At 42.6% G+C, this 24,943-nt stretch overlaps 2 protein-coding genes across 3 annotated transcripts in view; one reads left to right on the top strand and one right to left on the bottom strand.

Moving 5' to 3' along the window:
* Nucleotides 1-10,582, top strand: part of SYN3 (synapsin III) — a 178,460-nt gene extending 167,878 nt beyond the window's left edge. For both annotated transcript variants that reach the window (XM_065679376.1, XM_065679384.1), the window contains 3 exons: nt 4,847-4,931; nt 6,375-6,672; nt 8,083-10,582. In XM_065679376.1, coding sequence (XP_065535448.1) covers nt 4,847-4,931; nt 6,375-6,672; nt 8,083-8,215 — 516 coding nt within the window. In that variant the 3' untranslated portion in view covers nt 8,216-10,582. The remainder of the gene's footprint in view (nt 1-4,846; nt 4,932-6,374; nt 6,673-8,082) is intronic.
* Nucleotides 10,583-12,519: 1,937 nt separating this feature from the next.
* FBXO7 (F-box protein 7) lies at nt 12,520-23,255 on the bottom strand. Its single transcript, XM_065679355.1, has 9 exons — nt 22,917-23,255; nt 21,636-21,915; nt 20,381-20,608; nt 18,851-18,992; nt 17,733-17,816; nt 16,538-16,630; nt 15,429-15,605; nt 14,715-14,752; nt 12,520-14,351 (listed from the first exon to the last, which is right to left on the bottom strand). Exons 1-9 carry the CDS (start codon nt 23,036-23,038, stop codon nt 13,947-13,949), a joined length of 1,569 nt encoding a protein of 522 aa, XP_065535427.1. The 5' UTR covers nt 23,039-23,255; the 3' UTR covers nt 12,520-13,946.
* Nucleotides 23,256-24,943: the final 1,688 nt, after the last annotated feature.

The following is a 24,943-nucleotide window of genomic DNA, read 5'->3' as shown; positions in this document are numbered from 1 at the left end:
AACAGTCCCATATGGGACTGTACTGGATAGACTGACTCCTGCTCTTCCAAAGAAGTCTATTATAAACTCTGAAGTCTAAGAAACACCTCTTTCTCCCTTCCTCTCCTTCCATATAATTGTGACATCACCCCAGCCGTGTGGTCCATGTATCTAGATATTCTGGCTTGCTGAATTCATAGATTCATACCAAAGACAGCCATTTTTAGAGGTTCTTGTAACACCCAACTTCATCTCCATCTAACACCATGCCTCAGAGTAGGTTTCATTCCAGTTTTTGCATCCCTAATGAAAATCTGTGCTTCCCAGAACAGGAAGTGACAGTATCCACCAAGAATTGTTCCATTCCTTAATGCAGCCTTTCTTCTTTGGAGGTTTCCTTCACCCTCTTCATCAGGAGGGGGCTTGACTAATGTTAAACTCATGTAAGAACCTGTAATTTTTGCATTTAAACTGCCCCCTTAGTGCGTCTCATGTATATTTATTTTGAGTATCAAATGCACTCAACCTTAGTTAATTTTCCAGTGGCAGTTCTGTATAAATGAAACACACCAGAACATAATCTGTGTCTCCGGGTGTATGTGCTGCACCTCTTGCAGTATCTAGCAGGGAGCCAAGAACAAAGGTTTGAGGGCAACAAATCTATACAAAAGAAAGGAGAGTAAACAGGCTGAGGGATAATGTTGACTGCAATGAACTGAACAGTTTCCACTTCCACTTGAGACCAAAAAATGGGAAAAAGCGCTTTATAGCTTTCTGCCTTTGTCATATGATACTCCGGCTAAACCAGATGCCCAGCATGAAAGGTGTTCATGGTAAACTCCAAGTTTTAGCTAGAGTGAACAGGTAAACATTTAACAGACACTAAAAATGCTTTGAGGCAGGGAAAGTGTTACAGAGGGGATAGGATTTACTGAGCAAAGTGGAATCAACAACTGCCATCTGAAATAGCCAAGATAGAGAGTGTATAAACTAAGAGCAAAGGAGAAGCCAACAGAAACTGAGAACATGGATGATGCATCTGCTTTCTATGTCTGTAATATACTGGTACAGGGTTGGATTGGATTACAACAGACCTAAAATATGGCAGAAATAAGAACAAAACAAAACAGTCTTAGAGGGATAGCACGTTAAATAGAGTTAAATAAGAGAAGGGTCTTCGTGAAGAATACAACCTACAAATATCTGTATACAAACCCAAGAAAATTAAAACCACAAACATGTTAACTAGAGTATTTTGCTATAGACAAAGATCTTGGTACAACAAACATTGCAAGGACTGCACAAGCTACAAATACTAGCATAATGCTATAACACAAAGCTACAAATGCGCAAAGAAATGACGTGAGGCTGGTGAGATGTGGAACTAGAGCTACAGGTGAAGACTGACAGAACCAAGAAATATGGCAATTCTGAATACAAGGACAACAGTACTGAACACACAAAAATGTGAACTCTTGGATATCTAATGAGTATGCACAGAATATTAATGCACGTTATTGGAGCTGTCTGTACTAGTCTCTACATCAAGAAAAGCTGATAAATTATGAACCTGAGTACACAGCACTGACAGAGATGGAAAAAGCAACAAGTCATAATAACATGAGACTACAGCTATCAAGCAGCAAGTCAAATCACACAGCAGCAATTCAGAGAGGGTTCTCCATCTCTGTAGGTGCCTGCTTCCTGTAACTGCAAAATCCAAGCACAACAGGAAACAGCAACCTGACCTAGCCTTAAGAAACACCCAGGTACAAATTCAGAAAGTGAATAGGTACCATTAGGTTTGATGTCCAAGGGGCAGATATCAAAAAGTAACAGTATGATGCAAGCAGATAGAAAATTAATCAACTCCATGGCATTAGAAGTAAAACTGTATGGATGTTATTTGAGAGACCATTGTTTCCAGAACACATATATACATTTCTGATCTTCTCCTGAACCACAAATGCAAGAAATAAACCTATAGAGTTAAGTGGCAAACATTCCAGACAAACCAGAAAAAGTATCTTCCAAATTTGGAAATCTGCTATTTAAGACCTTTAAGCACCATCATGCAAGTAATAAAAGGAAATGTAAAAAGGATAGAAACTGATTTTGAAGAGCAGGTAGAAGAAAGAATGAAGCAGATTCTTTGAGTTCATCTGAAGATGGAACCCTACCAAAGAATTGGTGGGCTTCGTGGATCATCCAAAGTTAAGGGAAAAAAGGAAGACAAAAGAGGCAGTATTGAGATTCTACTAAATTTAACTGCTGAAAGTGGGGAACTTATTAAACAAGATACAGGCTTTCCTAATAAGAAAGACAGGGGAGAGAACAAAAACAGTGATTGAATCAGTGATAACTTATATTTTTAAATATATTAAGCCCCCCAACCCAGATGGCTTCATCCAATGAACTGAATTTAGGAAGTGACTAAGTTGCCAGGAAAAAAACCCGTACAATTTCATTAGAAGCAGTTATTGCTCCAGAGGATTGGTGTACAGTGAATACAAAATATGTGTTCAAAAAGTTGAAAGAGTAATGTAGGAAAATGTAGACAAGTCACGGACCTTATGAATTACCTCAGACAATTTAAAGAACAACACAGACTAATAAACTGACAGAACCACAGTTCAAGAGCACCTATCACTTGAAGAAAAATGTCCCATTATTTTCCTTTTGATTCTTTTACCCTTTTCTATGAGGATTCTTTCATAAAGCAGTAGATAACAGGCAAACAGTCAAAACGTATCTAGGCTGTCAGAAAGCCTTAGGCAAGGTAATAGACAAGACCTATTAAAGCAAGCAGAGAGAGACTAAAAGGCAAAGTTTAATTTGAGAGCAGAAGCTGGCCTGAGGTAAAGATATGGATGCGAGAGATTTTAACTCTAGCAAACAGTTATCAGAGTTGATACTTAAAAGTATCACCTTTTAATATATTTTAACTTAAAAGGCTAAACTGGGTCATGTTGATACTCAGGTGGAGACCACGACAGGATGTTAATAACAAACACGTTTTCATGCCTACAACATGAAACCTGGTTTCATGGTTACAGCTGCAGTCCTCCCCCTGCCTCTCTGTCCCCCCTCCATTCTTTCCCCTCACTGTATCCCTTCCAAAGGCAGACGATCTTGGGCTGGCCCTTGCCCCTTCATCTCTGAGAAGCCTTGGTTGGCTGTAGACAAAAACAGCAGAGGTGAATATGAGCTCTGATGCCCTTTCTTTGGCTGATCTCATCAGCATGTCTCACAGCATTAGGACAGTAAATTTCCACCAACACCAAGGCAAGGTTTATTTTCCCAAGCTATGTAGGACTAGAAGCCACAAATGGAAAATTCCCAGGTTTTCCTCCTTGTCCATTTGCAAGTTCCAGATAAAGCATAAAAGACGGCCTGGCAACCTCATCACATTCATGTTAGTTAAAACTCATTCCAATGCTTCCAACTATGAAGCATTTCTTCCCATTTCCAGAATCATTTAGCTCACTCTCCTGACCTTCCAGGAGCTTTGAAGACTCTTTTATCATTGTGTTCTCCATGTAAATAATCTGGCACATACCAGCCTATCCGTCTCCAGCTTCCCCTGCTCTCGTAAACAACTTTGTGCAATAGGCTTACTCAGACTTTTGTTAAGATCGGACCGGCCTTTTGTGCAACAGTTTTGTGTTGCTTAATCTGTTTACTAAAATATCTGTCAAAAAGAGCAAGAGTGAGAGAGAAGAAAGTGCAGATGGCACCTACTTATTTGCATTAGTCAGGACCAGGGAGGCCTGTGAAGAGCATCTGACAGAGCTATATATATGTTCAGTCACCACAACAGCAAATGAAACTCCATACGGAAGACTGAAAGGTAAGGTAAGCTAGGGGTAGAGAGAGGGAGGACATAAAAAACCTGTGGACCTTGCAAGTGGCACTAGCCCTTCCCCTTGAGAAAGACTTTGTCACATACAAGCTAACGAAAACCATTGCTCAGCCTATGGTTGTGTTGACAAGGGAAAAGCAGGAAATTAGGATGCAGGAGAAATGAGCCAGTGATGTTTACAGAGAACCCAGATACTGCTTCATCTGGAATAACGTAACCAGACCTGCCTCTGGCATCTGCAGAAAGAAATCACAAAGCTGGGAAAGAGAAGTGGGTGATGAAAACAATTAGGGACCTGGAAACATTCCCATGGAAGGACTGAAGGGATTCAGTCTCTTGGCTTTAGAAAGGAGGTGAATGAGAGAGAAGGCAGTAAAGGTCTGCAGAATAATGAATGGCCTAGGAAGGGCAGGTTGTGAGAAGTATTCTCAAAACTCAGAACAAAGCAACGGAGTTAAGAAATGGGAAAGGCAGTGAGGCTGACTGCTGAGCAAGACTCAAAGGGTCTGGGTGTAAATATCAAAACAAGGTATCTGGAACGTTTGCAGAGATTTTGTGGAGCAGATAATATGCTTCATGTTTCATGGTTGAAGCTGGCCCCTGCTTATTAGCAATCAAGAGGAGACCCCTTAGGGTAAAGAGATGATTACTCCATAGATGTTTCCACGGTTCATCCCACCTTCCTTTGGAACATCTGGTGCTGGCAACAGCCCAGAATGGGAGATGGGACTAGGAGATCCCCTCAGGCCTGATACATTGGGTAATTCCCAGTTGCCAAAAAAACATTCTAAACTGTAACTTCATTGTTATTCCCTGTGAGCAAACAACTTCTGTGCTCTTCATTACTCAGCTCTCCATTTCAGTCCCACAAGATTTTACCAGCCAGATGCTGCGTGTGTGTGTGTGTATTTAAGGAACACTTCATGACTCTGCAGTTCCTGTATTACCTCAGGGCTTCTCTTTGGGGACTCTGTATTAACTGGGATGGCTTTTTTCCTCCTCTAGCCTCCACAAGTTCAGCCTGCAGCAATGAAATCTCAAACTGGACCTCAGCTTGGACAACTGTCCCAACCACGGCCTCCTCCTCAAGGTACCGTTCTTTGAGTCCCATGACAGTGCAGACTGTGAGACCAGTTTGCCTTCTAAATAGAAGCTATCAGGATAAAGGTTTCACTCGCTGTTCCAATTCACCGACAAGCAGGCAGCAAATTCAGTGTCCTCTTAAAGCAGCTGCTGTCATATTCCACAGCAGCTCAGAAAGTGGATGAAAACTTGATAAGGATCCAGTTGATACTGCTGGTAGGACTTGACTCGGGCAAACAAGGCCACTTGAACTGGCACTGGAGCCGGATTCTGGGCACAGAGTATATTTGTGTTTGCACAAAGCTGGAGGAGCTGCAAGTGTTAAGAAGGGATGGGAACATGCTAGTGCTGCCAGGCCTGGCACAGGCACCAGTGTGGTGATGCCTAGGTATTCCCCTGTCAGCAAGAGCACACCCCTAGCTCCCCCTGACAGAAGGAGCTGGTTTGACTCATGTGTCTTAGTCACAACAATAGGTGTGATTTACTGTCTTGATTTATGCTGAGGTAATGAAGCACAGGGATGCCCCATGGGTATCCAGACCACACCAACCAGTCCCTTCACATAACCAATTAGCCCTTCCTTTTTTGTCACCTTTATACCTTTCCTTTCTTCACTCCAATCTCCTACCAAATTAACACCCACCTCTAATAATCTTTTCCTCATTGGTCACAGTTTTGCTGTCTCCAAAATTTAGTATTTCAGATACCAAATGCACCGATGTAATCCTGGCATTGCCTAGTGTTACTTGTAGGAACCATTGGCCTTGCAGTCTGTCTCCAATACTCCCTGTAAAGTGTTTCTCTCACATAAGTTCCCCTTGACCACCCATGAAATCCAGCCAGCCCTCACAATGCTCTCTGTAACTTCTGTCAGTTTCTCACATTGTTACCTGTCACGTCCAGCAATTCCTCATGTCACATCCAGTTGTTTTCCGCATCCTCTTCAGCTTTGAGAGTCTGCTATCAGTACGGCTGAAGCCACCTGATGGTAATGCTGGAACAGATGTACGGATAGCGATAGGGTGTGCAGTCTCATGTCAAACTGCAGGGCCCATGAAGGGACTGCTGACACAAACCAGCACATACAGCTTTCATTTCCTGCACAGAGTTGGCTCTGCAGTGATTCTTCTTTCCCAGTGCAGGAAGCACCTGCCAAGGCTAAGAAATATTAGTTAATGGAAGAGTACAGCACATTGAGTGCACATTGAGTGAGTACAGCACACCTGGGGAGAATGGCAGAGCTCCTTTAGCACTGAAGGAGGCAGAGGAATGGACAACTCTAGAGACAAAGGTATATCAGTTTTAGTCCTGTAACAGAGGTTTTCCATTATCCTTCTGCAAGAAGCTGCTCTGAAGAGCCTCCCCCTTATCAGAACCCATTTTTGCATACAGATGCTCTTTGTTTGTTGCCCACCATGTGCAATTCCTCATGTCTACACATGCCTTCCAGGTGGCCCCCGCCAGCCGCAGGGATCTCAGCCTCCACGGACAAATGCACCTCCACAGCAGCGGCTCTCCCCTCAAGGACAGCAGCCCCAGAGCCCCCAGTCCACTTCCCCTCAGCAGCAAAGGTCACCTGGATCTCCACAGCAAGTCCGATCAGCAACTGGGTCCTCTCCAGTCCAGGCTCCCAAGGCAGGCGTGTTCCCTCCGCAGCAGCCTAGACCTCCTGCTCAAGGCCGTGCTCCTAGCCAGCCAAGCCCCACTGAAACATCCAAGCAGCAACCCACCCCTCACCCACATCTGAAGTAGGTACTCTGTTAAACTGGTAATATCTGTGGATATTAGAATAAGGCTGTCAAAAAGCACTCTGAGCTGGTACAAGGATGCTGGAGAGCAACTCTTCAGCAGGGACTGTAGCAATAAGGGGTGATGGGTTTAAGCTTAAACAGGGGAAGTTCAGGTTAGATATAAGGAGGAAGTTCTTTACTGTGGGGGTGGTGAGGCACTGGAATGGTTGCCCAAAGAAGTTGCTCCATCCCTGGCAGTGCTCAAGGCCAGGCTGGACAGAGCCTTGGGCAGCCTCATCTAGTGGAAGGTGTCCCTGCCCATGGCAGGGGGTTGGAACTGAATGATCTTAAGGTCCTTTCCAACCCTTAGCATAGTTACTCTATGATTCTATGGTACAAAGAATTCCAGATGGTGACTGTATGCTTAGAAGCTTTTCCGAAGCAAAGCATACCACGGAATTATTGTGGATCTTTGGTAGCAGCCTTTGATGCCACCTTTCATGGAACGTATCTGGCTGGTACCACAGCAGGAAAGATGGGCAAAAAAAGGTTTGGTGTTGACAAAAATCTAACAAGTAGATATGAGCATATTGGCATGATCAGGCCAGACCAAAATATAAGCTAGGAATCAGAAGACTGTTTCTAGGCAGCAGAAGAGTGATGTTCTGGAACAGGCTCTCACTGATGATGTCTACATTAGCAAGATAAACCAACAGCAGTGCACTTAAGGATGAAAATGTTGGTGCTAAGGATGTAATCACCACACTATACATATCCCAGGTACCTTAATTTAGGGTCTGGTCTTATGCTGAATGCCTACTACTGACCAGGAGAAGCCACTCAGTGACAAAGCGTGGTAATAGGGAAAATTGGGAGATTTACTTCAAAAGCGCAGGCCTGATCTGAATTTAAACACTAGCATATAAACACCCAGCAGGAGCAGCATGGCCAACCAAAAGATGTACATAACTTAGCTGACAGAGCAGACATGCTGGGGGGAACATATTGCAGGTGGTATGCCTAACAACTTGTCAAACCTCTCACATCCTCACATCTGAAAAGACAGGACCATCAATCATGGTACGGCTGATACACAGGTGACCTTCAGTATGAATCCATTCTTCTGTATTAGTAGCAAAATTACTTAAGTGACCCTCACAACAGTTGCACAGTGCTAACTGAATACTCTTAGTCAGTTGTTGTCATAAACACTAATGTGGCCTCTGATATTGGAGCTACTTGCCCATGTCCCATCCTCAGCCACACACACCCCCCCACCTCCCCCGTTCCTGGATGTCTTTGCATATAGAGATTCTCCTTGCCAACCTTTCCTTTCATCCTTGAATTTGTGTGATGGAACACAAAGCATCAGTAACCAGCTTTGAACTACCACCTTCTCTTGAGTCAGAACTCTGTTTTCCATTTCAGCAAATCGCAGTCCCTGACAAACACCTTCAGCATACCTGAATCATCTCAGCGGGGAAACGCCAATGAAGATGAAGCAAAAGCTGAGACCATCCGAAACCTGAGGAAATCATTTGCTAGCCTGTTTTCTGATTAACAGCCCTGCAGCTGATCCGTGCTTCTGCCCGCCCTCACTCTTCATATCAGCGTACCTGATGTCACCCTGCAATACACTCAATGGTACCCAGCAACTTACAACTAATGTCTGGGTAAATGGAATTTGGAAAACTGTATCTGTTTTGATACAAAGAAAATATTCCAATAATAATGGTCTGAAAAGTGACTGTATAAAAACGGCACTATTTCACGGGGGGGTTTTGTGCATAATCAGAATCACATCTGTTCAAATGACCAAGTCATAAAGCAAATTTTACTCTTGCTAACCCCTCTGGCATCACCACAGTTGTAACAGTGCAAAGTAGATTTTACTTCGATTTGTAGATAGTACAATTTGGTAACTCCCAATAACTGAAAAAATATAGGTCTACTTCAGCAACAGATGTGCAAAGATGGAGTCAAGAATAAGTATTCATTGACTGATAAAGTAAGCGTGCTTGAGCATGGAGACAGTGACCTGTGAAACTTCATTATACCAATTTTATAAAGAGTCACTTTTCAGAGCAAAACAACATTTCAAGTTAAATACAGAACCAGGCATCATTAAGCACCAAAGATCACATGAGCAGGTCATCCAGATGGACTGCTGGTTTGTTCCAGATCATTCTGCTCATAACAGATAAAACATCTCTGTTTCATGCCTTGCATTCATGTCCTCTGCACGTGATGGCTGAGTTCTGAGATAAAAATGTCACGTTCTAACCTTGTAGCCCTAGCTCAAAATAACCTGAGAAATGGGCCTTCGACACAAAAAAAACCAACTTTTTCCCCTGCCCCTAGAAACACCGGAATTCACAGTTCACACAAATTCTAGACAAAACCCAGCTAAACTCCAAGCACTTTGGTGACTTGGTCACATCTGGCTAAGTATGTCCCCCAGGAAGATGCTTAATTAATAGCAGAGCTGATGAAGTGCACATACTTGTGTGCTGAGTGTTCCATAATACCAAATGCACAGAGAGATGGAGTGAAATCCTGTCTCCCTCCCTGAACTCCCATTGACTGGCTGGGGATATTGCAAAAATGAGTGCAAGGTGACAAACCTGCAACAGAACAGGCAAACTATCCTTTCCAAATAAGATAAGCTGGAGTTCATCCAAAAACACCAAGCCATGGGAGGGCATGTTGCGATTGTCCCAAGCAGGTAATGAAAACGATTAGTCCTCCCTGACCACCTCTAAGACTTAATCTTCCAGAGGAGGCAGAGATGGATCTTTTGGTGTGCTTTTACACAAATGAAGCTATATATGAACATATAGAATCACAGAATCAACTAGGTTGGAAAAGACCAATAAAGTCCAATCTTTACTCCAGGACTACGAAGTATACTAGAACCAGGCAAAAAGCCTAGGAAGGACACAAGCATGATAGAAAAAGCCACCCTAGGTAAAACAACATACCTGTGGCAACTTCTACCAGCTGAGAACCCACCCCTTGCATGGTGCTCTATTTAGAAGACACCTAGTGCAGACACAGTCCCCATCCCACCTCCTCAAATTTTCTTCAAGTTTTGTCAAGTGTATAGTCACAAACCACACATACAGCTTGAAGGCCAGACATTAGGCTTTGTGCTTCCCTTAGCAACTTCACTTTGATGACACTTCGGGATGCTCCAGGAGGCAGGGATGTCAGTAAGTTAAAAACATTTCAGCCAATGGCACAGATCTTTGCTGTCACTGAAACAGGGAGATTCCCAAAGCAGCAAGAGCAACAGCAGCGTTTACCATCTTGGATCTTATGATTCACTGGTGCGAATAAAGCCAAACAAGCAGTTCCTTCATGCATAGCACCTGTAACTAACATCTAAATCCAATACAGTCATCTGGAACTTGTATGACCTACCCCTGAGCAGGCCTTCACACATATAATGGCTTTTGTGACCTGTGACCACTTCCAGGCTAGTAACAGCATAGCTTTTCCAGGTTGGAAGGCTCTCAAGAGACTCATCTGGATCAATGATTTATACCTCAAGTTCAGCATTACAGAACCACCCTATTCCCTGGTTGTTTCATTTTCCCCCCAGTTCTGTGTTGTCCTTCCAGGTTTGCTAAGCATCTTACAGTATAGCATCATAAATACATGTCATTGAGAAAAAAAAACAGACCCTGCTGTTTTGCAGTCTCCAGGAGCAATAAAAGAGTGACAAATGGCCTTGAGCAGGCACTGTCCCACTGGCAAAAACAATAGCAGATTAACAGGCTCCACTATATGCAGAGGAGGTAATACAAGCCTGATGGGAGAGGATTTCCTTCTGTAACACTTCCCTCAGCATGATTTATGCCTTTTCCTACTAAACAGTCACCAGAGATAAAGACAGAAATAAAAAGTTTACTGCCAGAATCCTCAACTGCTCTATCCCCTGGATCTTTTTATGTCTCTCTCACCAACACTACCTAGACAAAAAAAATAAGTAACCAGTGACTAGTATGGCACAGCCCCATAAATTGACCCTAGTTCATCACCAAAACCACAACAGTTGGATCATTTGCTGATGCTGCATTTCAACAAAGCAGCAGTGTCCTCCAACAGACCACAGTTACAGGATAGCACTGTTGACTTCATACCCAGCAGTAGCTCAAATCTCTTAATTTGCCTTCAGCTTCCAGCCGTCACCTTTCTAGGGAGAAGCAAACAGAATGGCACCCCCCCTCCTCCTAGCAAAAACCCGTGAGAGCAACATGCTCTCTCAGTTAGGTTGGTTACTCTTATAGATCCTGAAAAGCAACTTCAGTTCTAGCCACAGAAAGCGCTCTGATGAAAGCATTGAGGCAATTTCCCAAGTCAAAATGATGAAATTCTATACCGCGTTCTGTAAGTGTTCCAACAGCACACTTCAATCTACAACTAGATTTTGTGGCTAGCAGGAGATTCACAAATACATCATCACGTATTTGTGTTATCCCCTTTAAGGCAGGGTTCCTATTCTAAAACCCCTACAGTCTAACAAAGCAAGAGAGGGAGGAATAAAAAGGGTATATTTTATATGAATGGGGAACTAAAGTCTACCCAAGAGGTATTTCAGGCACTTAAATAGAACAGCTGGGGTTAGGGGCAGTAAGAAGGCAACAGGAAAGTCAGTGAATAGAAGCTGCATTTAAATAGCAGGGCAGTCAATGCCCCAGAACATGCCTTGGGATCTCACACAGCTGTGAAAATGGAGCATCTGGTCAGAGCTTCCCTTTTGTCCTGCATGCCTCAATTTTCTTCACCTGGGAGCCAGGAAACAAGAATAATTTGTTTGGATCTAGCCCAAGGAGCTGGATCCACCTGAAAAATCAGTTTCTATTTTGCTGTTTAGATACAGCTTGAGACACAACTTTCTTGTAATACCTAGGTGTGGTATTTCAAGAGGAATGTCACATATTCCCATGTGACTACAAGTCTTGTATAAAGCCAAGGTTCAGAATAGCAGTCCTGCTCGTAACTGCAATGCTATTTTCCCCTTTCACTATCAACAGGCAGGTATACAAGGCCTTACACCCCACATAAGACCCAGTTATACCATCTAGTTGGTTTAAGTTTCATGAATAAGCTAAAACAATAAATAGAAAAGCCAAGGACTATAGATCCTTATTTCCAAGCATATCCACGCATATCCAGCACTGTTAAACAACTTTAGCAGTGCTGTATACAGGTGAACAGTACAGGTAACAAATACTCACCTTTAGGCATGTCTCCTTTTGTGATTTCTAAAACAGTAATGACATGCATACCTGACTTCAGAGCTGTTGAGCTAGTTTTCAAGCATTTCCTGTATTTTGTCATCTAATTTTACACTGTTGGTCCCAAGATATTCACTTGATATTTCATATCCTGTTTCAGGAATGAAGGGGACACCTCTTTAGGGAACTTGACAGTTCAGACTAAGTCACATCCCTTTACCTTTAGCTCACAATATCCTTACTATAATGTGAAGCAACAATGAAGAACAGGAAGGAGTATCTTCAGGTCACTTAGTAGCGTATCTGTAAAAAAGGCTGAGCAGACTTCTTCAAAAACTAACATTCAGATGACAAAATCCAGGATAAACAGAACCTGTGGCATCAGCCTGACAGAAGTATGATGATGCTGTTTTCATGGCAGGGAGGGCTCAACTACAGAGCAGCAGGGGGCACACTCATTGGAACGAGGCAATTCAACCACTGCAGGAAGATGTTAAAAATTAAAGCTAATCTTGGTATTGAAGGGAAACCAGTGTCCCCAGATTCTTAGGTGCTTAATTACGGCAGGATTTGCACATGCCATTGCTGTGAAATACTAAAGGGAAGAAAGAAGCAATACAACTTTTGACAGCAAAATAAGGTATTGTATTTTACTTCCACTGGAGTTAACAGCAAAACTTCCTGGCTCTACTGAAGTCAGCTGATTTTATACAAAACAAGATGATGAATCACTAAAATATCACCTGAAAAAGCACGTAAGTATTACCCATTAAATAGCTTGTATTTAACAGGAAGTGTCATTCCATTTTCACTATTAGAATTCCAAAAATATTTTAGAAAACAGTATCAGCTGTCACAACAGTCATCAGTACATTTACAGGAACACTGAGGTCAATCCATCTTAAAAAAATATGTAAGAAATAAGAAGTTCTAGCAGAGTTTAGTCATTCCAGTCCTCCTTTAATTGAGCTCCATCATCAGCCTGCAGGTCTGATCAGACAGCTTTAACAGTGGTCTTGTCATCTGCTCATTAGTTAGTAAGGTAACACTTGAAAGGTGCTCATAAATTCCTACAACACATTTCCTCTTGGCAAGATATATTTTGATACTGAAGCAACGGAATTAAATGGCATTTACTGCAGTAAAGTCAGAATTGATTCCACTTTTGCTGGGTTCCCATTTCCACTGCAACCGGGTCAACCTATTCAATTCCTTAAATTAGGCAGGAGAAAAGATTGATTTTTGCACCAGTTTCAGTTCACATACAGTAAGTGCAGCCATGTATTACAGCTCCTTATTTGTAAAGTCAAGGAAGAAGACAAAAGTTTTGCTGATGGCTCTTTGTAAAATTGCTCTGCTTCTGTTCAGACTTCTGAGTTGCACTGTAGCATGACTTTACTCAGTTGTTTGTAAAACAAATTGATTTGTGTTCTACTATTTCCATTGTAAAGAAAACCCCTTCCCTGTATTCTTTGTGTATTAACAATACAAAAATGCTTTTTACCTAATAAAACATTAAAGAAAAAAGGAAAACATCTTTATAAATTTCCACAAACCCACATCTACCATAACAGTGGCAGTATCCTGTTCTACATGAAACTCTGTACATTTCTTTGTTAATAAAGATTATTAGCCAGGCTGACTTTAAAACAACATCATTTTTCCTGGCAATTTAATAAAACTCTGCAAATAAGACAGACAAGTATAGGGTTTGTATTTAAAGTGCTCTTTATCTGATGCAGCAAATTACTTGGCTGGTATCCTTCTGGTCTCTAAGTAGCACTTCACAGACTATTACGGGCAAAGGCAGGGGAGAGCAAAACAAACTGTCCTACGTTGTAGCTCTGCAAAACAGAGCTTAGTGCCAGGTGGTACAGTACTACCAGAGCATAAAACAAACCCAGCCTTAGTTGCTGAAACATTACCATGCACACATGTTCTTGCTACGATCAGAAAAGAAGGCAGATGTTAGTGCCTGCGATTTGCAATCTCCTGCAGTTAAAAAGCAAGCTCAGACACTAGAAAACTCACTGAAGAAAAATGCAGCAATCAAATGAATGCACGGCGAATGTCCATGGGGCGGCCTCGGCTGGGTCTAGGTGGAAACCTGTCACTGGGACCAGCTCGTCCTGGAAGAGTGTGGTTTGCTCCTGGCAAGGAACCAATTGGGTCAAAATGTGGTCTGAATGGAGGAAACTGGGCTGGTGCTTCTCCTGGGCCAGGAATGAGTGAGTTAATTGGGTCTCCAACATATGGAAGTGTTGGTCTTTCATCATATTCTCCACCAATGATCATTGGGGGATAGATTGGGTTTGATGGGAATGGGTTTGGAGGAAAGGGATTAGGATAAAATGGGTTGGGATGAAAGGGGATTGGATGTGGTGTAGGGGGCAGAAACATCATGTGCCTCCATCTGAGGGCCTCCTTCTTCTGTTTCAACTTTTTCTTGTATAGCTGCAGACAGAAAACAAAGGCATCTTAAAGCTCTGAAACTGCTTTGCATTCCAGCTTCAGCAACAGCATTCAGTTCTACAGCAGAAAAGCACTCCTCACCAGTCTGAAAACCCAGAACAGCAACTCCCCCACCTGACAAAGGCCAAACACAGCATCTCTGGAGGACATGTAACTCACAATTTGGACATGCATCATATAACATGATGCTGTGCTCTACTCTGACCAAACTCAACATGTGTACACAGAACAACAGTTTAAACTAAAAATTAACTCAAAAGTTCTGCCTCCCAAAGCCTTTGCTTTATTCTCAAGTTAGCCCATGGACACTAATCTCCAAGAGATTATATAAAAAAAGGCACTTACTTCTTTCCAGTCTGTGTCACGAGGCCTTGCAATAGGATCTACAATGAGAAGTGAAAAATTAAGAAGAGCAATCTATTTTAGTTTTAAGCAGCATTCATGGTACAGATGTCCACAGTCTTGTCAGAATTCAAAGAATTAAGAGATTAAAAAATGTATAGTCAATACATTTTTCATAAAGATAAAAGCATCTTAAAAAATATAAAAGCTCCAGGACCATTCAATAGGTAATCTACTTGCACAGCTATTCTACATAAAGCATCACCTCCAAAAGTTACTAAGCAGAGAAATCCCACAAACACTGTCCCATCTTTGATTTCTGACAGCACTTTTATTAACACACCAATCACCTTATTTCTTCAATCTACTGCGAGAAATTATAGCAGAAATATCTCTTTACTTCCTAGTATCTGCAACAGCTGGTACACCAAGATAGCCAGCAAAACAGATAAAAACGAGTCTGCACCACACAACAGGAAGAACTATGTGTTACATCAGTAATGGCTCAGCAGATTGTCAGTGGTTTTCTTGGCACAAAACTTGTGCATCCACCTGAATTACATCTAACCATCTGTATGGTTAGCAGCACAAATGACTGTGTTTAGTCAGAGGGTTTAATAAGAAGTGGTTGCCTGAGGAGCATCTTATCAAAATCTGTCAGACATAACCCCTCTGTTCACATGAGAATGTAACGACACAAACGTGTCTCAGCATTACCTCGGAAATCTCGCAGATACAGGAACCTCCACAGAAGCTGGTCATTTGTAGCTGTGTAAAGATCATGGCAAACAGCAGAGAGAGCAATGAGTGAACGGACATCCAGAAGCCTGAAAATCCGAAGCTTGAGCTCAAGAGGAAGGACGACTAATCCAAACACATCTGGCAAGTTCAGCGCTACAAAGTGGAGAAAACAGAAGCATTACATAAGCAGGGCAGAGTTTGTTTCTAAAGGACCTAAAAGAAAGGGCATTATAATCTTTCCCTTAAATCATTTCCCTTTGATGCCCAAGTTACACCAACTTTCTCAAAGTACTGATGTGAATTCCTGTAGCACAGATCTCTCACATTTTCTAAGTGCATTTACAGAGTGCACAAAATAGGGCAGATGGCACTTCATACTGACTGCTATTGGCCACTAAGCCTCAGAAACATTCCACACATCTAACTATGTTTACGGGCTACAGAACAAAGGGATAGCTCACAAAAAAAAGAGAAGACCTGCCCAATTTCATGAGCCCACAAAGAACACATTAAATACAGAGCACATACTTCACATAAAACCTTCCCGCACTGAAGTCTAGAGGGAATTCTGCTGAGTAACCTTTAAAGCTGAGAACTTTAATAGCAATACCTATGCAGAGAAAGCCTGGCTTCCTACTGCTACACAAACACCAGCCTGGGTTACTTCCTGCCATCCTTTCCAAACCCTCAATGACCGGTTACCGAGAAGATCATTCCAAATATGACACAATATAAATCTTCCTGCTTTGCCAAAGAAATGGATCAAAACTACAAAACTACTGCCACGAAGTTACTGTGATGTGATTTTCTCACTGCTAAGTGTGGAAAACAGCCACTCCACTTCAGTCTCTCCAGTGAGACTAGAGCAATCAAAAATTAAAGCCAGGAAATTACCACTATATTAACATTTTCTAAGATACAAAGATTAATATAATTTCTTTAGAATGTATAGATTACTTTATGCTTACTATTTATATCACTGAACAGCAGTTTCTAACACTCTTCCCTCAAGGCTTCAGATAGAAGCCCTTCCTTCCATCCTCAAAACTTAAGTACCATCCCAAACTGTAAATATGTTCTCTCACCTTGCCGGGCAGCCGCCAGAAGAGAGTAAACCAACTGGTCTTTAAAGAGACGGGATAATTTCTGAAGGTCTTTGTAAACACCTGCAACCTTTTCTGTCAAAGAAGAGAGGTAAAAAGCTTAACTTCAGGAGGTTGTAATGCAAAAATGATGTAAGAGAAGAAGAATGGTTTTCTTAGAAGCAAAACTGTAACCTGCTTGTAATCTTGAAGATAACAGCTATGCAGTTAGAACATAACTATCATGCAGTAAGCAATTCAGTGACAACCTAGATGAGTTTGACAGTCAGGTGAGGCTTTCCTTTGGCCTTAAAAAGCACCACTAGAAGAAATACTTGAGTTCTTCAGAAACAAACCAACTTTTAAGCTGTCAGAGCTTCCTTTGTCAGATTTCAAAGCTCACGTGTAACACGTGCCTATGTTGTAAATGCCCCAAATATTCAGTTTTATGACAGGAATGGTTTTCCACTCTGTTCTCTGAAGAAACAGAAGCCAGAAGACTCCATCGTTGTACCAGACACATTTCAGTGATCAGTTAATTCTTCTAAAGCCTTTCAGCTAGACTTGTACATCAGCAACTGGGGATACCCAGGACACAGTGTAGCACCCTGAGTCAGCCTCGACTGCCATAAAGCTGTTCACATACTTCAGAGAACAAAAGGCTATTCAAGTCTATGCTCACAAGGACCAACATCTATCTGCCCTTCTCTCCTTCCCCACCTTAGTTTTCCCTCTAATTCTGGCATTCTGGAGAGCGTTATGCGGTCAGCACATGTTTTTCTGACAGAAGTACATGACAGTTATGGTGCCATAACAAGAGTGTAGGTACTATCAGCCTCTGAAGTCCTGAGCTGCCAGGCTTAAAGGGGGTATAATACAGCACTGCTGCCCCAGAGATTCACGTATGTGCCTAATACCTCATAAATAAAAAGCATGTGGGCCAAAGGATGACTCAGGCTTTGTGAGGCTCTTTCCTCACACTTAATCTAAGAAATTTAAATTGTTGTAACAACAAATGTAAATGGATACAATCTGAATTCCTTTTATTACAAAGCTGTAATTAAGCTAAATGGTAACCATACTTTTTTTTTTGCTATTCTATACTGATTTTGTTCCTCTGCTGAAATATATTCTTACCCACCGTGTCACTTCTTTACTTTCCAGTTTACTTACTACAAGTATCATAGCTCAATCATACCTGGTTCCTGAAAGCAAACAAAGGATGCTGGCAATAGCTGTATTCTCTTAACACCTTTAATCTGTTTGTTGATCTTTAATGTTGCTGCAAATACAAGAAAAAAAAAAAAGACATTTCAAAACATAAAACACATTGAGAGATGACAAAGACCACTTCATTAGTGCCGTACTCTTTGGAGGTGTTCGACTTTGCTCCTTACCATATCCCCTCAAGGAAAATACCCAACTAATAGCAAGCAGTTAGACAAATAATTTCAGAAAAACAAAATGGAACATAAAATAGCAGGGAATAAACAAGGACCTTGGTGACAGAAAATAAGCACAATTCTACCACATGGGAAGAGATGTAACACAGCTATAGAAGCTATACAGAAAGCCATTATTATAAGCCAGTCGTTAAAGAAATATTAACTATAGACTCAACAAACTTAGTATATGAACACTATATGCATGGTAGCTATAAAAACTGTCCTAAATCTAACCTTAACCTGACTTGGTTAAAAACATTTGACCAGGATGTATATATGTTCTGAGAAAAAACATATGTGCTCATACAAATTGGTACAACCAGTCACAGATTTTACAAACAAAGAATTTAATTTAGGATACCTTGAAATTCAAATCAAGTCCCAGTTTAATATTGGTTCTGCAGAAACATGGAATTTTTCTAATGCTCAATAAAATATGAAAATGGGGAAAATGACAAAAAAACACCCCATTAAAGCTAAAGAACAAATAGTTTGGAAGTTGTTTATAAGTCTCACAAAGAACATAAGAAAAGACAATACACTGTAGCTGAAACAAAGCTACTTCTTTTAATATTTGGCAATGTACACCGAAGTTCCTATGAAATGAGACAACAAACAGATTTCTATAACACTGCAATGAAAAGGACAGCTGAATCCCCTAAGGGCTGATCTGTTACGATTAGAAAGGGAGAAACAGTTAACACTGATACAGGAAATGCTATCAGCATTAGGAAGTGCCAGCTCTTGACCTCAGCAACACCAATAATCAAGTTGCAGTTTAAACAGAGTGCACAGAAGCACATTTAAGTTTACGCTCACTAAACACTGGTGATATTCAATGTGTATCCAGGTTAAAACTCAACTATCTTACCATTAACAGCAACAAGATCTCCCAAAGGCACACAAGTCAAACCAGCAGAACCTTCTTCACAAAGAGGATGTGTGTACTGTAGTTTATAGACACCATTCCCTCTCCACTTCTCTGGCATAGATACTGCCTTGGCTTCTGTCCCCTAAAAATGCAAAGAGATAACACTGACACACTTTAGCCACATACTTTTAGCCATGAGGAAAAAAAAAAAAAAAGAGGATTAAAAGTTAGGAAATGCCAGAATTATGCTTGCAATTGAACTCTTAGTTTAGTCCCTGTGCACATTATGACACAGACTATAATTACAAGATGTAAGCACATGTAGTGACAGGACAAGGGGGAATGGCTTTAAGCTGAAAGCGAGTAGGTTTTAATTAGACATTAGGAAAAAATTCTTCCCTGTGAGGGTGCTGAGGCGCTGGCACAGGGTGCCCAGAGAAGCTGTGGCTGCCCCATCCCTGATAGTGTTCAAGGCCAGGTTGGACAGGGCTTGGAGCAACCTGCTCTAGTGGAAGGTGTCCCTGCCTGAGGCAGGGGGCTGGAACTGGATGTGCTTTAAGGTCCCTTCCAAGCCATCTATGATTACATACTGTTTTGCCTGAAGTGACCGGTGAAGTTCAGAAATTTTCTGTCCTGTCCCAGTTTCTGACAGGAAAGGTTGCTCTATGAGCACTCATACCTATTTATTTTCTGTCATACATTCCAGCACTCTGACAATTTCTGCATGCACATTAGTTTGCTGAATAAAACACATGTTGTTGCACCTTTACTGTGAAGCTTAGATGTCTGACAGGACTTGAAGAACCAGAACTTGAAATCAATTTGAACATCTGAGCAGACTAACAGTTTTTCCTTTCAATTTCAGTATGAAAAGGCTCAGATGGAATCACAGAGAGCAATAACAAAATCACAAGTACAAACAGACTTGCTCTTCCCTCTGAAATCTGCAAAGCAAGCATTTTTCCTACTGCCAAGCCTACTCATTGACAGTAACATTCTTCCCAGTGCAAATGTATTCTTCAGATAGTGTTTCAGGTTATGTGAATGCAATTAACGTAGCAGATTTATTAAACTGCTATTGGTCAACCAGACACCTAAAGTGACCCCCACATGTGCTTAATTACCCGCACTGCAAGAAAGTACACAAGAATTTAAACATCTTCCCTGAGACAAAGTCTTTTTTTGCTACAATTCTATGATATTCAGGTACACATCAGTAAACATACAATTCAAATCTGAAAACTTAAGGGGAGAAGATGAATTCATACATGGTAACAGAAGTACTGCCACAGATGCTCAAATACAGCACCTCTGCAGGTTAGTGGAACCAAAGCCCAAGTTAACACAGGTAGTGGTGTTGGAACTAAATGATCTCTAAGGTCCCTTCCAACCTAAACCATTCTTATGGTTCTGTGACATCACATAAAGGCAGAAGCAGATCTTCAGATGCATCTTGTATCACACATTCCCATGGTATTTCACAACTTTCATATACTGACCAAGAAACTTCCTGTTTGGTTCTGCACCTACCTGAGGTACATAGCCTGTCTCCATCATGAGAAGGTGTAGTAGAACGATCAAGGCATCAGTGGCACTGGTACACTCAGCAGAAAGATAGAGCATCTCTAAGGAGTGTGGTATTTCACCATCAGCAGCTTCACTGCACAGCATGGGTTCGGAGGGATAGGCACCTGTGCCTTCTTCCAGGTCAACATCTTCTGGGACTAACCCTGAAGGAAATTCTAGGCTGGATCCTGCCTTCAAGGGAAAGAAAAACATACCTCTGTTCAGAAAGTTACATCTATATACATCAACATTACTAGTCTGCTTATTCCAGTCCTCACAGGCACCAAGTCTCCTGTACTGATTTCCCACACATATTGGACAGATTCATTACACCTTCATTTTCTCATATTCTAGCTGAAGACCGGGATGATACGAATAGCCTCTCTGATTTCTAATATTTATAATGCAAGCCCTCCATAAAAGCGTCTGTCATGTTATTGACTATACTACTTGAAGACAAAGTGATAATAATGTATTAAACCTTCATTAGAATTTTTACAACACACACAGGAGCGATTTACTTAATACAGTATCATTTATTTAAATTTAGCCAACACGTACAGCAAGTAACCAAAATAACAACTTGGGCTGCTTAGAAACACAATAGGCCTAAATAGCTGGGGAAAAAAGTAACCACAGGAGTGATTTTATTGTGGCTTCCTTCTGTCCTAAATCATACCATATTATCACATTAACTGATAAAACCACCCACAGACACAAAAAGAAGCGGTGAATGAAAAATGTAAGTAGATTTACCTAAGGGAAGGGTCATGAAAAAAATTGTCTAAAGGAACTATAGCTATTTCTACCCCATATCCACTCCCAGTGGCACAAGACACTCTTACAAGGCTGGCATGGCCATCCACCCATGGAACTTCCTTTCTCATTAACACCAAAGCACACAGCCCCAGTTAAACAGATTTTCAGACTTCCAGAGCTCTCCTACAATGACAGTTGCTTTGAAACTTACTTGCTATCTTCAACCATAATTTTGAAGTAAGATGTCAGAATCTTTCAGCTAAATCAATAGGGAACATATATAGTCAAATAACTGGCTATATATACACAGCATACATAGCCAAATAACTGGCTATGTATCAGACAAGTATAAGGAGCCAATACTCTGAAAATATTCTCTACTGTATAGAACGGCAACTGACACAGAGATAACTCCTTTTTTTTTTGCCTTGTGTTGACAGTGCAATTCTTATGTACTTACCCTCTCAGCACTCTTTTGAACTTCCACCTGAGCTTTCTGGTGATCAGACTGCTCATTCTGCCCTTCTTTTGGCCTGCTGGCCCGACTTTGGTTGGATTGCTCATGACCATTCTGAAGTGGGCGGGAAGTAGATGAAGGAGGTAGATTGGGTTGTCCATCTGCTTCTTCTAGCAGTAAGCATATCAAATCACCAGAAACAATCCCATACGAAGCTAATGTTTTCTCATTTTCTGTGAGAGCATCTTTTCTGTTCAATGTTATTGAAAACCTGGTATCAGGACTGCAAAATGAAAAGGTAAGGAAACATAAGGACTGCACCTGGGTAACTGCACACAGAGGTTTAGTTAGAAATGCATACTGCATACTACAACAGTATTATGCCATGAGTTTTAATCCATTAATAATCACCGATATATTAAAGGAAGAGTGAAGAAAAAAATATGGTATTTAATTATGTTTTCTCCAAGCACATTTTAAGTAGCTGTAGCTGCTTGGTAGGTATAACTTCACTTATAGCAACTGCTCATAAAACAGTTACAAAGGAAAGCAAACACCTCCAAATTAGAAGGTATCACACCTAGCAAAACAAGCTTTAAATAAACTACTGGCTGAGATTATTTAAAAACAAGAGGGCTGCAGACTCCACCACCTTGCTTTCTCATTAAGCCCAACATTCATTACGAAGGGCCAGAATGCTAGTTACAATTGAGAATAATAAGATGCTTCAGAGTAAGCACAATAAAACCAATCACAACAAAACTGGTTAGAACAGAAGCAGCTATCCAGTATCAGCTATGTAACACACCCACTATGGCAAAACAAGCAGCTCACTTCAGCTCTCCCCTGTCCACGCCGTTGTGCGGCACAGTGCGGTGCTACCAATGTGTTTCAATAGCGAAGCATTAGCACATTGCACCCACAACTTTCACTTTCTATCCCTGCAGCGACCGGCCGTGACGCAAGCCCCACCTCAGGCAGTGGAGACCGGGTCGGCAACCCCAAGAACAGGGCAAAGCCTCCAGCTGGGCTTGTTTATAACCCCCGTAATGGGCTGCCCATAACCCGGGCACGGCCCCGGCGCCCCTCGGCGGGTACACCGCACACGGGCCCCACCTCCAGCACCCGCCCTGCAGGGGGCAGCACCGCCGCCACCACCCCACCCCCCCCCGCCCAACGCGTGGTACGGCCCCGCCAGGCCAAGCCCCGCGTACGCACGGCCACCGCCGTCCCCAGACACTTCCCCCCCTGCGCCGCGCCGATCTGGTTCGCTCCGCACGTTACCTGTACCCCCAGGCAGGCAGCAGGGTCCGGCGCAGCTGCGCGCGCAGCTCCCCCAGCGTTGGCTCCGCCCCCTCCACCTCCAGCGGCGCCGTTTGCCTCTGCATTCGCACACGAAGCTTCATGGCGGCGGCAGCGGCGCTAACAGCGGGTCGCGCGCCTCACTCCCTTAAACCAGGCCCCACCGGAAGGCGGTGGCGGTGGTGGCGGCGGTGGCGGCGCAAGGGCTGCCGGGGCGTGCCGGTGTTTTGGTTGGCGCGGCACCGCCCCCGACCGGCACCGCCTCCCATCGGCGGCTGTCCCGCCGGCCGAGCGCTGCCTCGGCGTGCCGCGTCCTGCACTGCGCGGCGGCCCTGCCCAGCGACGATCGATGATTGGGCGCTCTCGCTGTGCCGCGCATGCGCTGGGCTGCGGGTGGTTTGGTCGCTGTCTTCCGCTTACCTTCCCTCATGCGTGCCGTTCGGTGGTTGTTGCTCCGTTTCGCCTCCGTTGCTGAGGTGGTTTTGCTGCCGTAGCTCAGCAGTGGTCTGTTCCCCTCAGTAGTTCACCCCCACCGGGCTTGGAAGGGGATGGACACTGGCGGGAGTGGTTTCTGCGCGCTGTTTGCCTGCCGCCGTGTGGTGTGGAGGGGTTCGGTTTGGCTGTTCTTCCCTGTTCCCTCATTCTAAAACGTGCTGAGGGAGCGTTCTGCTGGCTGGGCTTTAAACTGTTGGCGAAGTTTATGGAAACGTGCTAGGGGAAGGGATGAAGGATGCTGCCCTCAAAAGCGTTTAGTTTTGCAAAGGAGTGGGTTTTTTTTTTTTAAGGCAGATGACTGAAGTGGCATCATGAGGTAATGTTTTAGTGCGTGCAGTTAAATAGTCTCGCCAAAAATACAAAGTGGCACAGTCAAGATGACTGGCATTAGTTCCCCTTCATCTGTCACACTTGGGGGAAAAAAAGCCTCTCTCCACATCTTAGATCTTTATTCACCTTCATCTAGAAAGACACACTTTGCAGACATGTCATGTCCGTTGGGGAGGAAATGTAAAAGGTGTGATTTATTAAAGTTCTCACTTAATGAATGCTGTTAAATTTTAGAGAGCAGTGAATCCGGATGTAACTTCAGAGCAATGGTTATTCTCAGTTCATCTTGGTTTACTTTCTAATCATACAATTTACTTCATACAAGGAATAGTAGAAGAAACAAGAAGTGCAGGAAAACTGGGATACTTTCTAGAAATATAGCACTAAAACAACATGTATAGTGAACTTGAAAGACCTGTCTTACACAGCTACCACCAGGTATAACTGCTTATTATTGCACTATTCACATTGTTTAAACCTACATTTGTAAGAACAGCCCTATCTGCATCCCTTCAGCACTTACAGGGCCAGTCAGAAAAAGGAGACTGAAACGACAAAATTATGTTCTGGGCTACAGGTGAAATCCCGTTAATGTCACCTGAACATGGTCATCCAACCCACCTAAGTGTGGTTGCTAAACTTCAGTTCACTTCGACAGCACTGGTTTGCTGTCAGATAAGTCTCATACTGAAGGGCAACCATCGTCTGGTTTCCACACTTCAAATGAATGAAAGACAAAGACTAGTATTGATGAAGGTAAGGAAAGGAAAGGAAAAGGGACTACTGAGATGGAATAACACTCTTTGAGCAATGGAAGAGCTGATGCTCATTACAATCAGCTTGGTGTTAGGTACCAGGCCCTCAGCTGTGAGCATTTAACCAAATGATTTCCCAAGAAGTTTGCTGTGACATTTGCCACTACCCCTTTTAAGAAGTGCTTATGCAGTCTTCATCAAATGGGGCCACATCCTGGATAAATCTGGAAGAGTAGGCTGCTGTTGCAGGGGGGGTGAGAGTGGGAAAAGCAGGGATAAAGAGGTTAGAAAGGAGGAGAACACATGAGAAGGCATCAAGAACATTGTGTCTTGTGAGAAATTGCTCCCCTCTCTCTTGAAGAAGGTTGAGTCCAGTGAGTCATGCTGCTGCTTCAACATCATGACCATTATCCAGTAGCCATGGATGCC

The sequence above is a fragment of the Lathamus discolor genome, chromosome 1, assembly GCF_037157495.1.
Source record: "Lathamus discolor isolate bLatDis1 chromosome 1, bLatDis1.hap1, whole genome shotgun sequence".
NCBI classification, from domain to species: Eukaryota; Metazoa; Chordata; class Aves; order Psittaciformes; family Psittacidae; genus Lathamus; species Lathamus discolor.
The sequence above is the reverse complement of the archived record's forward strand: the minus strand, read 5'-3'. Positions and strand labels throughout refer to the sequence as shown.